The sequence below is a fragment of the Bradysia coprophila genome, unplaced genomic scaffold (genome assembly GCF_014529535.1).
Source record: "Bradysia coprophila strain Holo2 unplaced genomic scaffold, BU_Bcop_v1 contig_232, whole genome shotgun sequence".
Taxonomy (NCBI): Eukaryota; Metazoa; Arthropoda; class Insecta; order Diptera; family Sciaridae; genus Bradysia; species Bradysia coprophila.
The window spans coordinates 21,933,513-21,947,540 of NW_023503493.1; the positions used below are offsets into that span (position 1 = coordinate 21,933,513).

General features: G+C 32.9%; 1 protein-coding gene across 3 annotated transcripts in view; it reads left to right on the plus strand.

Annotated features, from left to right (window-relative positions):
• The window catches only part of LOC119076320 (lachesin), a 47,621-nt gene that overhangs the window by 17,487 nt on the left and 16,106 nt on the right, over window positions 1-14,028 (plus strand). For 2 of the 3 annotated variants that reach the window (XM_037182989.1, XM_037182990.1), the window contains exons 2-3: window positions 12,886-12,981; window positions 13,042-13,160. In XM_037182989.1, coding sequence (XP_037038884.1) covers window positions 12,894-12,981; window positions 13,042-13,160 — 207 coding nt within the window. In that variant the 5' untranslated portion in view covers window positions 12,886-12,893. Of the gene's footprint in view, window positions 1-6,285; window positions 6,565-12,885; window positions 12,982-13,041; window positions 13,161-14,028 lie in introns of those variants that run through there. The other variant, XM_037182991.1, reaches the window with a different exon arrangement.

Genomic DNA, 14,028 nt, shown 5'->3' on the forward strand with positions numbered 1-14,028 from the left:
GATTTTTTTCTTTTTTCGTCTTCCACCCATCATCCGAAGGAAAAAAAAATTAAATAATATGAAAACATTCGGGCTCACCTGCGCTGTAGGTACAACCTTTTTTTTCTCGTTTTCTTCCCATTTTAAGCTGGTAATATTCGATGCATTTATTTACAAATTACTTTCGAAAGTTGTAACTGGGAGAGAATCGGAAAAAGTAAATTCATTTTAAGATTTTGTTTTCTTTTTGTTGCATTGTCTTCCAATTGAATTTATTTTGTCAATTTATTTGGATTTCAAGGAGCGAGCAACTACTTAAAGTGTATTCACCGCTGTTTTTGTCCTGCAAACCGTTAGGTTTCTTTAATGTACAATGATGTTTCGAGTGGATTTATTTGCTTCATGAATCAATGTAGCGAAATTTCTGTCTGACTTATAGAATCATAGTTGGGCGAAGCGGTATGAGTCGGTGTGTAAAATTTCGGTTATACATTATCGTCTATCACATCAACCAGCTCAAGTCAGACCTTAGGTGAATTTTACACTTCCATTTTAGATGAGAGATTTAGACGTTGTTCTTGTAAAAGAATTTTTTTCTCTTTGGAACCAACAATGCGACGATGTCAACTTTGTCTCTACATAAAATAGCCACTTTGATATCTTAGTCTTAAGTCTTATTGACAAAATATTGACCGAAAGTTGTGATGGTAGGTCCTCTTGAAAGAAATTAGATGAATTCATGTCAACACCACTAAAAGGCACTATAAAGATCCTATTTTTAGAACGAAAGCAGCTTAATGTGGACCGTTTCAACTACGATTGAATTCGTTGTTATTGGGTTAATCATTACCATTCACTATTTTCTTAGCTGTAAGTCCTGTCCAAGCAAAATATTTTATTTAATACGATCAATTTAATGCTTTCGAATTCTATTTATCTAATTGGGTGAAATAAAGAGCTCTTTCGCTGACAATATTGATGGTAATTGATAATACTGTTCAAAACTGATGAAATTTGCTAGAAACGTCACGTAATGATTAAATTTCCCTCAACAAATTTGTGGACGCTCTAAGTGATATGATGATGACATATCACAAATAGAACTCATATAATACTTCGTCCTTTGCCGTTCGTAAAATTGCACATCCTTGCCACTGGTATATGATAATATTCTATTCAAACTAAACAACCTAAAAGCACCAGGAACATATTAAGGAAATCGAATTTCCATATACAGTAGTGCAGGCTTGTATGTTCCACCGTACAATTTCACATAAAATACGTATGTGTTCCGTATGTATTCATCACAGTTAATTCAAATTTACCTAAACATGAAGAACGCAACACAAAACATCCTAACCATCTAAAACCACATCTATGACGTTCGTTTCAATAATATAATGCACTTATTGTCTCTTTGTGGAAGACATATATCTCGACATTGCTGTTCAAAATACATTGTTCAATGTACAAATGAAAAACATAATTCTCTATTTTTCAAACGGTATATACGTAGACACTACGACTCAATGAATAAAGTGAATGAAACAAAGTTGATCATAACAACGTAAATATTAAAACATGCCCAAAGTTTCGTGGCATTTTACGATAATAATTCTGTTTGAACATTTCGGTGCTGTACAAGTCTTTTTCTATAACATTTATATGTATGCACCATTTTCACCATCATTTTCGTCACAATTTTCATCGCCATGAATTCCCTCAAAAAGCGAATATATGTTCCTATATACAGGGTACATAAAACATTCAGTTTACAGAGAGATACGATAACTTTATGTGTTCGGTTGAGCTATTGTGTATCAAAAAGCGTGAAATTAAATATGAAATGCTCATTATTTGTACCATAATGAAATAATGAAAGTTTGGAGGCTTCCGAGAAATAGTTCGAGTTGATTCATTTACAGTATCTAAAAGTGATTCGAAAAAAAATAATTTGCAAATTAACAACGTTAATATATTTGTTCGTACAAAAAATGAACGTACAGGGCTCCCATTTATTAGAAATTCCCTTATTCACAAACCTAGAACGGTTTCTATGATCCTAACTATTAGGTTTTTTGGTTTTGATCTTCTAATCACTGAAACAAGGAAACGGTAAACAATGAATGAATCTTTCAAATCTGTACAGTCAAGCTATCATCTTTAATGCGTCTAATTTAACCTTATTTTCTAACTTATCTGGTGATGGGGGGAGTTTCACAATTTTCCCTACGAAAATTAACTGCCCCAGTAACACACTTTTACATTAAAGTAACTTTCAAAATGTACCAAAACATACACCCGTACAGCGCTCTCCTTGCAGATTGGAGAGCCGCCGATTTTTAGCCGCCGAAAAACGGCGGCTGAAGGCTAAAAGGGCTATTTTAGTTGGCTGAGTTCGGCTAGCCGCCGTTAGCCGCCGCCAGAGGTTAAGGTCGGCTGACTAGGCGGCTGGAGTAATTTTGTTAGATTAAATCTATTAAAAAACTCAATTTTTTAAGTTAAATTGTCTGATGCCTTGCGTCTCTTGACAGACTACCCGCGCTCTAAATTTTTTTTCTTTAATTCCTCCTCTGGAAAATTCGGCTTCTTGATTTCATTTTTCTTCACGGAGTTCGGTAATGCAATTTAAAAATTTTCAAGTTTTCTTTAATGATTCTATTGTTTTTGTTGATTTTTTAATAAATTCAGCTTCATTTGTAATGCTTGTAATACTGTACCTTTATGATTAGAATGTGCTATAAATGAAAAATTCGATAGAAGAACATCCAATCGCTTAGGTATCACACTCAATATTCAACAAAGCGGTTCACTACTCGCCACCTCGTACGTAGCAGTTACGAGTTCGAAAACATGCAGGCACTTTTTCATGCCGATTCTAAATCACTAAAGCACTACATCCTAGGTCGTCAGGATCATGAGATAAACCCGGTTTAAATGCATTAGTGGAAGCGAGAAGAAAATATGTCACCATGTCTAGCTCGCATCAATGCAACTCCCATTTAACTTAAAACGGGAATGTCTCTGGATCCCGACGTCCTAGAAAGGTACGCTAAGGTAATATCTATGGTATCGCACAAAAAATAACATCAACACCCAGACTTGCTGAACAATCGCAACAATTTTCAGCAGAGGCCAGAAAAAGATCTTTTTAATAAACAAAATTGTTCATTAAGCCGCCGCCAGCCGACTTTTTTACCGGCGTCTAGTCCTGGCCGCCGCCATCGTTTTTTCATCGGCTTAGCCGAGCTAGCCGCCAGCCGCCGACCTTTTTTTAACGGCTAGACGCCGCCGTCAATTTTATCACGGCTCTCCAGTCTGTCTCCTTGTACTGCACGTACAAACACTTTGTGTATTGACTTCTCATACGAGTGTTACACGGAAATTAAATCCACGTTTCGATTTGTATATCGATTATTGTAGTTACCTCAGTGTCGTGGCAGGCGTAACTAGTTGTATAATTTTAGGTGATGTTGGAGACCATAAAAGGATATAAAATTGATTTGTGTAAGACTTGCGACTAACAGTGATTTTAAACATGAACAGGCACATACCATAACTCAATTGTTTTCCCAACTGATCTTTAGTTATTCTTCATGTTTAAACTAAATCTTTGAGTAAGCCATATTACACCAATATCCTTGCCAATATCACCATTGAATCCGAGCCTGTAATAGGGAAAAAAAATCAAAAATTTTCATGAACTTTCAAAATGTTTCAGGAGTTTTCTCGAATTTTTCCGAATTTTCGTGATTTTTAAGATTTCCGTAAATCGTTAAAATTCGCATAAATTCATGAACATTGCCGAAAACGTTTTCCCAATAACAGTAGAATGATTACGACGTCAGTTCTCTTTTCTCTATTCACTATTCACTATCTCATTGAAAGATGTCGCTGCAACAAAACCAATGTCATCAGAAAAATAATTAATTTTTTGCTCGACGGATTTTAGTCAAATTACATGCCATCGTGTATCACATGATCTCAGGACTCCGGAACAGTAATCAGTAATCAGTTTTTCAATCGGTCCTATATCGGCTTGGGGATAAGGGTTTGAAAAAACGTTTGCTGCCGTTTCATCACATTCTTTTTTAAGACTCTTATCGCCAAGCCGATATAGGACCGATTTAAAAAAATAATTGCAGTTCCAGAGTCCTGAGGTCATGTGTCTTGACTAAAATCCGTCGAGAAAAAAATAATTATTTTTCTGAACATTGGTTGTGTTACAGCAACATCTTTCAATGAGATAGTGAATCGTTCTCTATCGGTAGAGTTTCGATTGAATAGAGAAAAGAGAACTGATGTCGTAATCCATCTCCAGGCCCTGCCGTACAATACCATGCCGTACAATAGATGAATTGAAGTCGCATACATCGATGAAAGTTATAATTCTATGACTGTATATCAGAATAAAAAAAAACTCTTCAATCTATCTTAACATAAATCGAAAAAATAAGTGTCGCGTAACAACATTAGCATGAATGTACACAGTTCATATAAAAAGGAGCATCGATGTCATGACGCTAATGGTGTTAATTTAAATTATTTTTTATGCAATCATGTTTCCACAATAATCTGCATTCAAAATACATTTATTTAATGTGGAGAATAATATTTTTATCGACAACATGGTACGGTACATTATATTATAATTTCCATCATGTGTCACTGCATGTAATCTCACCGGTTTAACCATTTATTTTAACAAAAAAAAGAACACAATAGCAACATCAACAGCAACAATAAAATGCATGACTACCGGCAACAGTGACAGTAATTACCTATGCCGATAATTCAATTTAAATATTTAAAATATAAAATTGGATCCTAAAATTTAATTCAATTATTTTAAAACCAGTGATAATAATCTATTACATAATTGACTTTAATGTACTGTTGCTATAAACCCTCGTTTTGTCCTGACTGTGTAAATTTTCCAGGCTTAAACAAAGGCACATTATAAATAATTTCACTATAAAACATATAATGTATATTAGCGTATCCATGTCCATAATGTATATAGATGATGATTTACTATATCTGTGCATACAGAGTCCGGGTAACATATACAATTTTGACTTTCAGATAAAAGGTTTTAATTCAATTGTCGCATATTGTTCGACTATGAGCTGCTTATTTCTCGGTCACATGCAGATTATAATTTCGTATTAGCAATCTTGATTGGAAAAACCGAAAACTAATACCAGAACACCGACCAGGAGTCGGTTTATTTTTCACACGGTTTATAGTTTTGCTCATACTGACCGAATGTGTCGCACATATCCTCTCATTTTCATTTAGTCAACACGATGCTAAAACAGCACATTTTGCTCTTTGAATTTTATGGTATCACCCTCTCAGAATACAAAAAAAAAACCCAAACCCAAAACGAATATAAACTAAAATACTGTTCATATCGTTCCCCATTTACACATTTTCCCTTTTTCCGTTCAGAAACAAGAGAAGGTATATTGAACACCCGAAACGAAAGTCTGTCTCTTTTCAATATTCCTTGCAAATTGCAATCTAATTCGAACGAAATGATTTTCCATTCAGTAGTGATTCTGTCGTTTCACGCAAATGACACGTTTTATTTTTAATAAAACAAAGAGGGAAGATTATAATACTCGCAAATCGTATCACAGTCAATGCATCCGACAAATATGTTTTTGTTGTTTTCGGAGCGTCCCTAATTGGGAACATAAATCTTTTCGGACTCCATAACTTGTAGTTTTTATATGGATAGAAAATAAGAGAATTGTTTTTTTGAAGAAATTCAATTTCAAAAATTTTCGTTCGTAGCTTTTCAAACTTTTAATTTTTTTTTCCTTCCCGTATTGGCCAACGATAAAAGAAAGAAAAAACAAATAATTAAATGTTTTTGAAGGTATAAATGGGAAATAAGTTGGGTATTGGAACGAAAAAAATGAGAAGGAAAATTTTAAATTAATTTTCATTAAAACTGCTAACCATTTTCGTCAGCCAGAGGAGGGCAGGCAGCAAAATTATAAATCACAAAATTTTATCAACAATTCCTGCCGAGAGAGAGTATATGCATATACATTAGTGAAATTGATTTTGTTTGATTAATTACCTTCGCTGTTAATAATTTATATCCTTTGGACTTGTTTATTATAAATTGTGTTTTCTATTTAAACGCGTGGGAAACACGTGTTACAAATAATGTTATAAGTTTCCGTGTACATATAGATCGGTTTTCGTTTATAGTCGAATACAACATTCTTCTATATGGCAATACATTCGTATGTATGAATAAGATCGAAATCCTTTATTTGATACACTAAGTTAAATCCTGAAAGTAACACGAAACGGAAAATATGTGCAGCCATGTGTGATGTGTTGTAATGTTATGTCGAGGGAAAATCGTGTAAGATTATAAAAGCGTTTTAAGCGAATAACTGTGTTGTGTATGAAAATAGCATTCACAGTATAAACTCTCGAAACAGATGCATGGCAGTATTCATTCGGTGAAAATACATTATTATAGTGAAATTCTTCATTTCTATTTTCCCTATTGCATTTTGAGGGTTTACTACGAAAAGACAACGGGAATTAAATGCTTGTGTAAGTTGATGTAGTGGTATAACTGTGCCATTTTCTTCTTTATTTTATTTTTTTTATAAAAAAGGATTTAAAAACAAAGCTCACATTTTTTTCTCAGTTTTTATTTTTATTTATAACAACAATGAGAATTATAACCTATGCCACGACATAACTGTAGGACGTATTCCTAGTTTTAAGTATAAACCTCAAATTACAAGAGTGAAAGAGAGATAGAGAGAGCGAAGAAATGGAAAAATTGTTTAACGACATAACTGCATTGAAAGGATTTCCATTTTTTTCCATTCCAGAAAAACTTCTATCATCTTCTTCGTTCACTTTTTATTTGGGTTTTACGTGTTATTTTAATGGTATATGTCTTTCTTGTGTTTTTTTATACATTATTTTGTTTTCATTCCGTCTTGCACAACAAGCATATTTTCAAAGGATTTTATATATATATATATATATATATATATATATGGAATGGTATGCAAGACTATATTCAAAATATATTTCGTTGGTTCTTTTATTTATTTATCTTCTTTATTTTGTTATGCGTTTATCCCTCGAATGTAGGTTCCCTTGTTTGTGTGTCTGTTTCTGACGAAAATGTTCCAATTTCATTTTAAAGTTTTGTCTGCTTTTCTCCTCGCAGTTATTTTTGAAGTTTCTATTTTATTGAACGTTCGCAACTTTTTAGGTACAGTTCCTTAATGACTCTTAGTTCCGGAATTGCTAGAAAAAAAATGAATAGTTTTATTTGACTCTATCAATTAGTTTCCAAAAGTCAAGGCGAAAGTATTACAGTGAATTCAGAACTGAAAGAAGTCCTCAAAGAAATTAATTCTTAAAATTAATTTTAGAGGATTTTCTTAGAATGTTAGAATACTCTTTTTAACAATTCCTTCAGACGAAGAAGGTTTTCACGAAATTTTTAGGATTCTTTAGAAAATTGCATTGAAGTGGAGGATTTTCTTTGAAAGTTTTTATGAAGAGTCTATTTTGTAAAAGACAAAGCGACAAAGAATTTTGTACGTTTTTCCGGTTCTTTGTTTAAAGTGCTTGGTTTTTGTACACCGATTTTACATGCTGACTGATAACAAGTGACAAATTTGCACTGCCAATCTATTTGGTATGTTGGGCCAGAGAAAAGATGTTAGTGTGTCTGGCTGTTGTTTTGTCTACGTTAAAAAAAAAAAACAAAAAGAAAAAAAAATAGCCATTAGGTGTAGTAGTTACACACAACTACCTGCAGGTGAGTTCCACAAAAGCAAGTTCAGAAATATTTTCCAATATTTAGAATTTTTACTTTTTAGTTTAAACTGCAACTTACAAAGTTCTTCTGATTGCACCTTTATTCCAAGAATTTTCTCCAGAATTTCCGAATAAAGTGAGTGAAATGTAATGTAAATCTAAATCACGTAACGACGGATATCTGGTTGTCATGCCATCCTTTTTTAGCGTGACTTCAGTTTATTATCATTCCTTTACTTGAATGTATAGGCGTGAATGGACTGTAAAAGTGTTGATTGTTTGTACAGTTGTAAACTTTTGCGCGTTTTTATTACAAATTCCATTGCTATATTTTTCCAAAATAAATCGGTGACTAAATGTGTCTATATGTCTACAATATTGGTTTGTTCCAAGTTACTGTAAACACGAATTTTACCTGATCGAACGAATACGATTTCATCTATAGAGATCGGGTTTCGAAAAAATATTGATGAGGTTATGTCCCTATGGATGAAATATGACAGTATTTTGAGAATTCGTATGGACTTGGAACAGACCTATAACCGTGTGACTGGTACGGTATTTATACGCGAAGTATAGGAAATTGTCAAACTAATCGCACTCGTGTGCGAATAGTCAATTGTGAGACTATTCGCACGCGAATGCAACTTGAATACAAAAACTATTCACCTAACACCAAGGTTTGATGTTATATAAATATTCGCATTTAAGGAAAAAGGTTGCATAAGGAGGTAATGTCTTATTTACAACATGGAACATGAGAAGTTTAGGCTTACTTTAACACCATGGAACATAAGTCGCTTTTACAACATAGAACATAAAGAACCTATTCTTCCTTTTACAAAATGAAACACAGAAAACTTATACTCCATTTTACAAAATACAACATAAGTAGCTTCCTTTACCAAATTGAACAAAAGGAGCTTATGCTTCCTTTTACAAAATGGAACATAAAAAACTTATTAAGGAACTGAAGCTTCCTTTAAAAAAATTAAACAATCCACAATCACAACTAAAACAAATGAAGAGGATAATAAATTCGTGTGCGAATAGTCTCACAAGTTTAACTGAACGAATCCTTGAGGAGCAACTATGATCGCGAAAAGATTTCCCGTTTTGATTCTGAAATGTATTAACCGAAAATGGAACTACTCCAAAGGTTCCGACGCTCGTCTTAAATTTATGGAATTCCAACCCCTATTACGAAAGTAAATATTTCTAAATGTTACAAACGCACACGGATAGCACTGCGTAGCACTGCTTCCAGCAATAACATAGAAAATATTCGGAGGCAACACACTCTGCCGCTATTGTCCGTAAAGTGTGTGTTGTTCGTATTGAGGCTATTTAATAAAGATGACTTGTTTTCGTTGTATGGGCTAAGGCACAAAGCCTCCTAAGGTCCATGATGGTACCGAATTCACCGTATTCCAAGAATTTTATTTTCATCTTTCGTTCTAAAAGTAGATACCAGCCGCAGAGAATCTTGGATTCCTAACAATCTGTGTGATTTTCATCCTACACGAATTTCTACAAGATATCATGAAAAAATCTTGTAGGCCATCCCTTGTTCAAACATCAACATTTAAGTAGCACAAACAAATTATGGTTGAATTGGAACTAAAAAAAAATAATCATTCGCCTCAAGTTTACAATTCATCCCAAAACTTTTATTGACATGACCTCACTATGTCGGAATAAAAAAATCAATCAATCAATTTGTGCAAAGATTGACAGTGAAAATATATGTCATGTAAGAATTACTCTGTCTATTAATGCATAATTAAATTGTAAAGTGGAAGCATTTTTAAATTTTCTAAATAATAAAAGGAAAATCCACTTTAAAAAATACGAGAAAATATTAAAATGCATAAAAGCTAACATCGGGTTCATCCGATATTGAAATGGTTTTACTTTTATATTATTTCATTCACTTTAACGACCATAAACTATATAAAACTTTTATATTATCCGAAAGTTTTAAAAAAAATTATATTTCTTTTGCATAGGAAATATAATTCGAACATTTTCAACACGTGTGGAGTGTATATTCAAAATTAAATATTAAAAACTTTCTTCGTGCACACAATACAATAGTTACAGTTTCATTTCAATGGAAAAAAGCGCACATAAATGCCATTTTTCTGTTATTAAAGCATACTTTTAATATTATTGAAATTTTCATAGAGAATAGCGTCGTCGACTCATAACATAATGTTTATCTATATGTAGAACAGGTTGGTGTGGATGTCTATCTGCGTACACATTAAATTCAAAATTTTTTGAAGAGTAAAAATTTAAATAGAATTGGTTATTGGAACTGGAGTGAATGTTGTATTTATATCTCAATTTAATAATAAAATGTACGTTAAATCTAATATCGTAAAACAAAAACGTTGTTCGTTCGTCTTAATGATAAGATAAAATTTCCATAAAATAAAACATCAAACTCATTGAATTCATCGGGCACGTAAACAATTAAATTTTATTTCTATTACATTACCATTATAAAATAAGAAAATTTTGTGCTGAGATGGCTTCTTCGATTTTGAATCCGGGAAAATTGATGTATATTCAAACTCTTCTCTCTCTCTCTTTCTATTATATATTATATATATGCAGTGCGAAGACATTCTTGACCTAAGTGAAGGGGAACCGTTATGCAGCGATAGATAAAATATGAGTGAAGGAAATGGGAATTTAAAACAGTGCGGTGGTTGGGAAATCAGGTCGGATAGTGTTACATATTATGCTTTTAACAAATACTTCGTTTCAAAATCCTTCGCTTTTTCCTACATTTTATTTTTCCGTCGGAAAATATTAAATTTATTTATTTACTTGCTTCTTGTGCAATGGCGCGTGCAATTTAAATCAGGAATTCTTTAGTAAAGAAAGCCGCTTATGATAAAATCGAGGCTATTACTCTTTAATAGAAATTTAGAAACGGTTAAGCATCTGTATCAACAGCAACACCTCCCCATTCGAAGGAGACTGATATATGGACGAAATATTATATATAAAATTGTAATGCTAAAGCACCACGCCTTGGGGATTACTTTAAATAATAAACAAATAGTTAAAATTAGAAGGGTAATAAGGACAGTTACAGCTGAATTTTTTTATAAAAATAATTTTAACAGACAGGCTTGTATGGAAATCCAACATAACAACGAAAAAAAAAATTAAATTTTCATACGAAATTCAAATTTTTAACGGTCAAAAATTATTTTTATAAAAAAATTCAGCTGTACGAGCCTTCTTTAATTTAGTTGTATTGCTCCTGCTTTTATCGCTTTAAAGATCATATTTGAGTGCTATTTTCTTTCAGTGTTCGTAACTGACAGGGGCTCGTAACTGAAAGAGGCTCGTAACTAACCTGTTCTATTCTAGTACAACAACTAGATTTATTCGTTGTCTCTTGGATGAACTGCCAGCATCATAATCATCAAAGTTGATTTGTTTTAATCTTTGTGCCAAAGCGGTAATGTATTTAGTTCACTCACGGTACTTTGCAACTTGGAAGCAGTCGCATTTCTTAAAACTTCTAACAGAAAATTCAGATGCATCCTCAAAATAATCTTTTTGACAAGAAACTCCCCCTCAAAAAGAGCAGTTAAAGATCAGTAGTTAAACGCTTGTATAGTAATAGTATGTTAGGTCACTGTTTGTAAATATTTGTTTAGGCAAGTGTGAGGTTTGCGGAACGAGCCGAAGGCGAGTGGAGTAATCACACGTGCCTAAACAAGCATTTACAAGCAGTGACGTAACACATTTTACATGTTTGTGGACGGTAAGTTTATTTCCCTGTCACAAGCACTGATGTAAAGTGCACTTTACCGTGCATAAGCTAGTGAAAACCTTTTCCCTCGCTCGTAAAGTAAAACGTTATACTTTACACGTGAAATAATTTGATATCTCGTATCACGATGAGTACAGGTACCTCGGGCTGAAGCCCTCGGATACTCATCTGGATACGAGATACTTCACTTATAATCTGAATTTGTCTAGTTATTTCAGTCATCTCCTCCGTCGAGCTGTGAACTTAAGGAATTAAATCAAGAAAAACTCTTTGCTGTTTTTTTATAATTCCTAAAAACTACTCTCCACTCCACAATCCAATTACTCTCTACTTTTTATGAATTTTAAAGGGTCTCTCTACGAAAATATCCAATTATTGACGTAATAATTTGGTTTCTTTTGTTTAGTCTACTTCATAGATATAGAAAGGAATGTCTGCTTCAATATTGACGATACATTAAGTTGAGTAAAAAGATGTATAGACAGAAAGATATATTCTCGGCATTGAAAACACAAAATGATTTCATTTATCTGATCGAAAATGGTGATGATGATGATGATATACATTAACCATATTTAGTATAATTTGGAATGAAAGTAAAACTTATTGAATACACGAGCAGCAGCAGTAGCGGTAGCTGTACCACTAACAAAATATAATCTTCTTTTACCTTTTTGCTCCATGAAAAAGAGCACATCGAAAGATAAAAAAAATGTTAAATGTAGAGTGAAAAGTAATTGATTCAAATTTAATTGAAAAAAAATTAAGACACAAAAGAAGACAAAAAGGGAATGGAAAAACGCTGGGAAATTTATTGTTATCGATATTTCTGCCTTTTTGTGTTGACTTCATCTAATTTGATTAAAAGACGTGTTTTTATGTAAATTGTGATTGAACATTTTTGCAAGAGACAGAGAGTTTGACAATGAATTTTCAACGGGAAATTTCTTGTTTTAGGGAAACTTTTCATGCCAGCATTTTGTCGGTTTATTACATCATTGGCTTGATGTATCGGTATCTATTTAATAGGCTGAAAGTGCTTTTTGTCGAAAGAAAAGTTCTTTTTTTGCAGATGGATTTACAGCTGAATTTAAACAACGTGAAAAGAAGATGTTAATGTGAACAATTAAATTGTCTGCTTTCAATGGGTAATGGGTCAGAGCGTAGTGACTTCGAAAAAATTACCATCGTCTTGTTCATTTTATGCGCGACGCAGTCCGTCGCGTGTTTTGCTGTTGACTGTTACGATTTGTTTTTTTTTAATCAAAATTTCATTTGTTTAATTCCAGAAAAATCAATGACAAAAATGACAAGCGTGCGCATCTTCAAAAAATTTTTCCTCAAGATTTTATTCAGTTGTTTGATGGCTGCAATCTTCGTGAACGGTAAGTGAAGAAAGTCGTAAATTTTCGAAATTGTTTCTTTATTCCAATCGTATGTTACAGGGCACAATCAATCCGTAGACATTATGCCCGAATTCTTAGCACCATTGGAAAATCTGACAGCCACTCAAGGTCGAGATGTGCAGTTCACTTGTATTGTGAATGATTTAGGCTCTTTTCGGGTAAGAGTTTTTTTTTTCTTCCTTTTTCGTTTTATTTTGTATGAGTACTAACCGAGCACCATTCTGTTTCTCTCTCCACATTTTCGTATTTTTATTGCTTAAGTCATAATTACAGTTTTAGAATTAACGAGAAAACTTTCTTTTTTATCTCAACACAAAATTGCGTTTTTTCTTTCTTCATTGCACACATTTGCAAAACTTCAATTTAAAATCATATTATTTCTCCACCATGGAATTCAACCTAAATTCTTCAAGAACGAATTAAAGAAGAAGAAAAAAAAACTTTTCGTGACATTTTTAAGACTTACAGATTTCACTCCTTTTTTTACTTTTACTTATCGCTATCCCACTTTATAGATCCTTCGGATGGTAACGAAAACTTATTTTAATTATATTTTCATGTTTTAAAACGGAAAAACTTTTTCACATAGCGCTGAATGAGGTAGACTGTGAAATTGCTTGAAAATACCGTCTGTGTGACGTCATCGTCGGTCGTGTTGTGAAGTGAATGAAATTCTACGATTTAAAATTATGGTACACCAAACTCAAAGAAATGTTGTTGTTGAGCTAGCTACCTTTTCGTGAAACGTGTAAGAGCATATAAATTGGCAAATGAAATTCGGATTTTTTCCTTTGCATAAAAAGAGTGTATTCGTGCGCTGCAATGATAACAGATTTACTTCTCCAATTCAATAATCAGATCAAACAAAAAAAAATCCACTTTTCGCTTAATTGCTAATTCATTCAAGTTTTTCAGTTCAGATAATTTAATTGAAGTTATTTATTCACTTCGTTCTCAAACCGGAACGTATACGTACACGGCATGCAATCAAATCTGAAACATTTTCGACATTATAGAAAGACAACA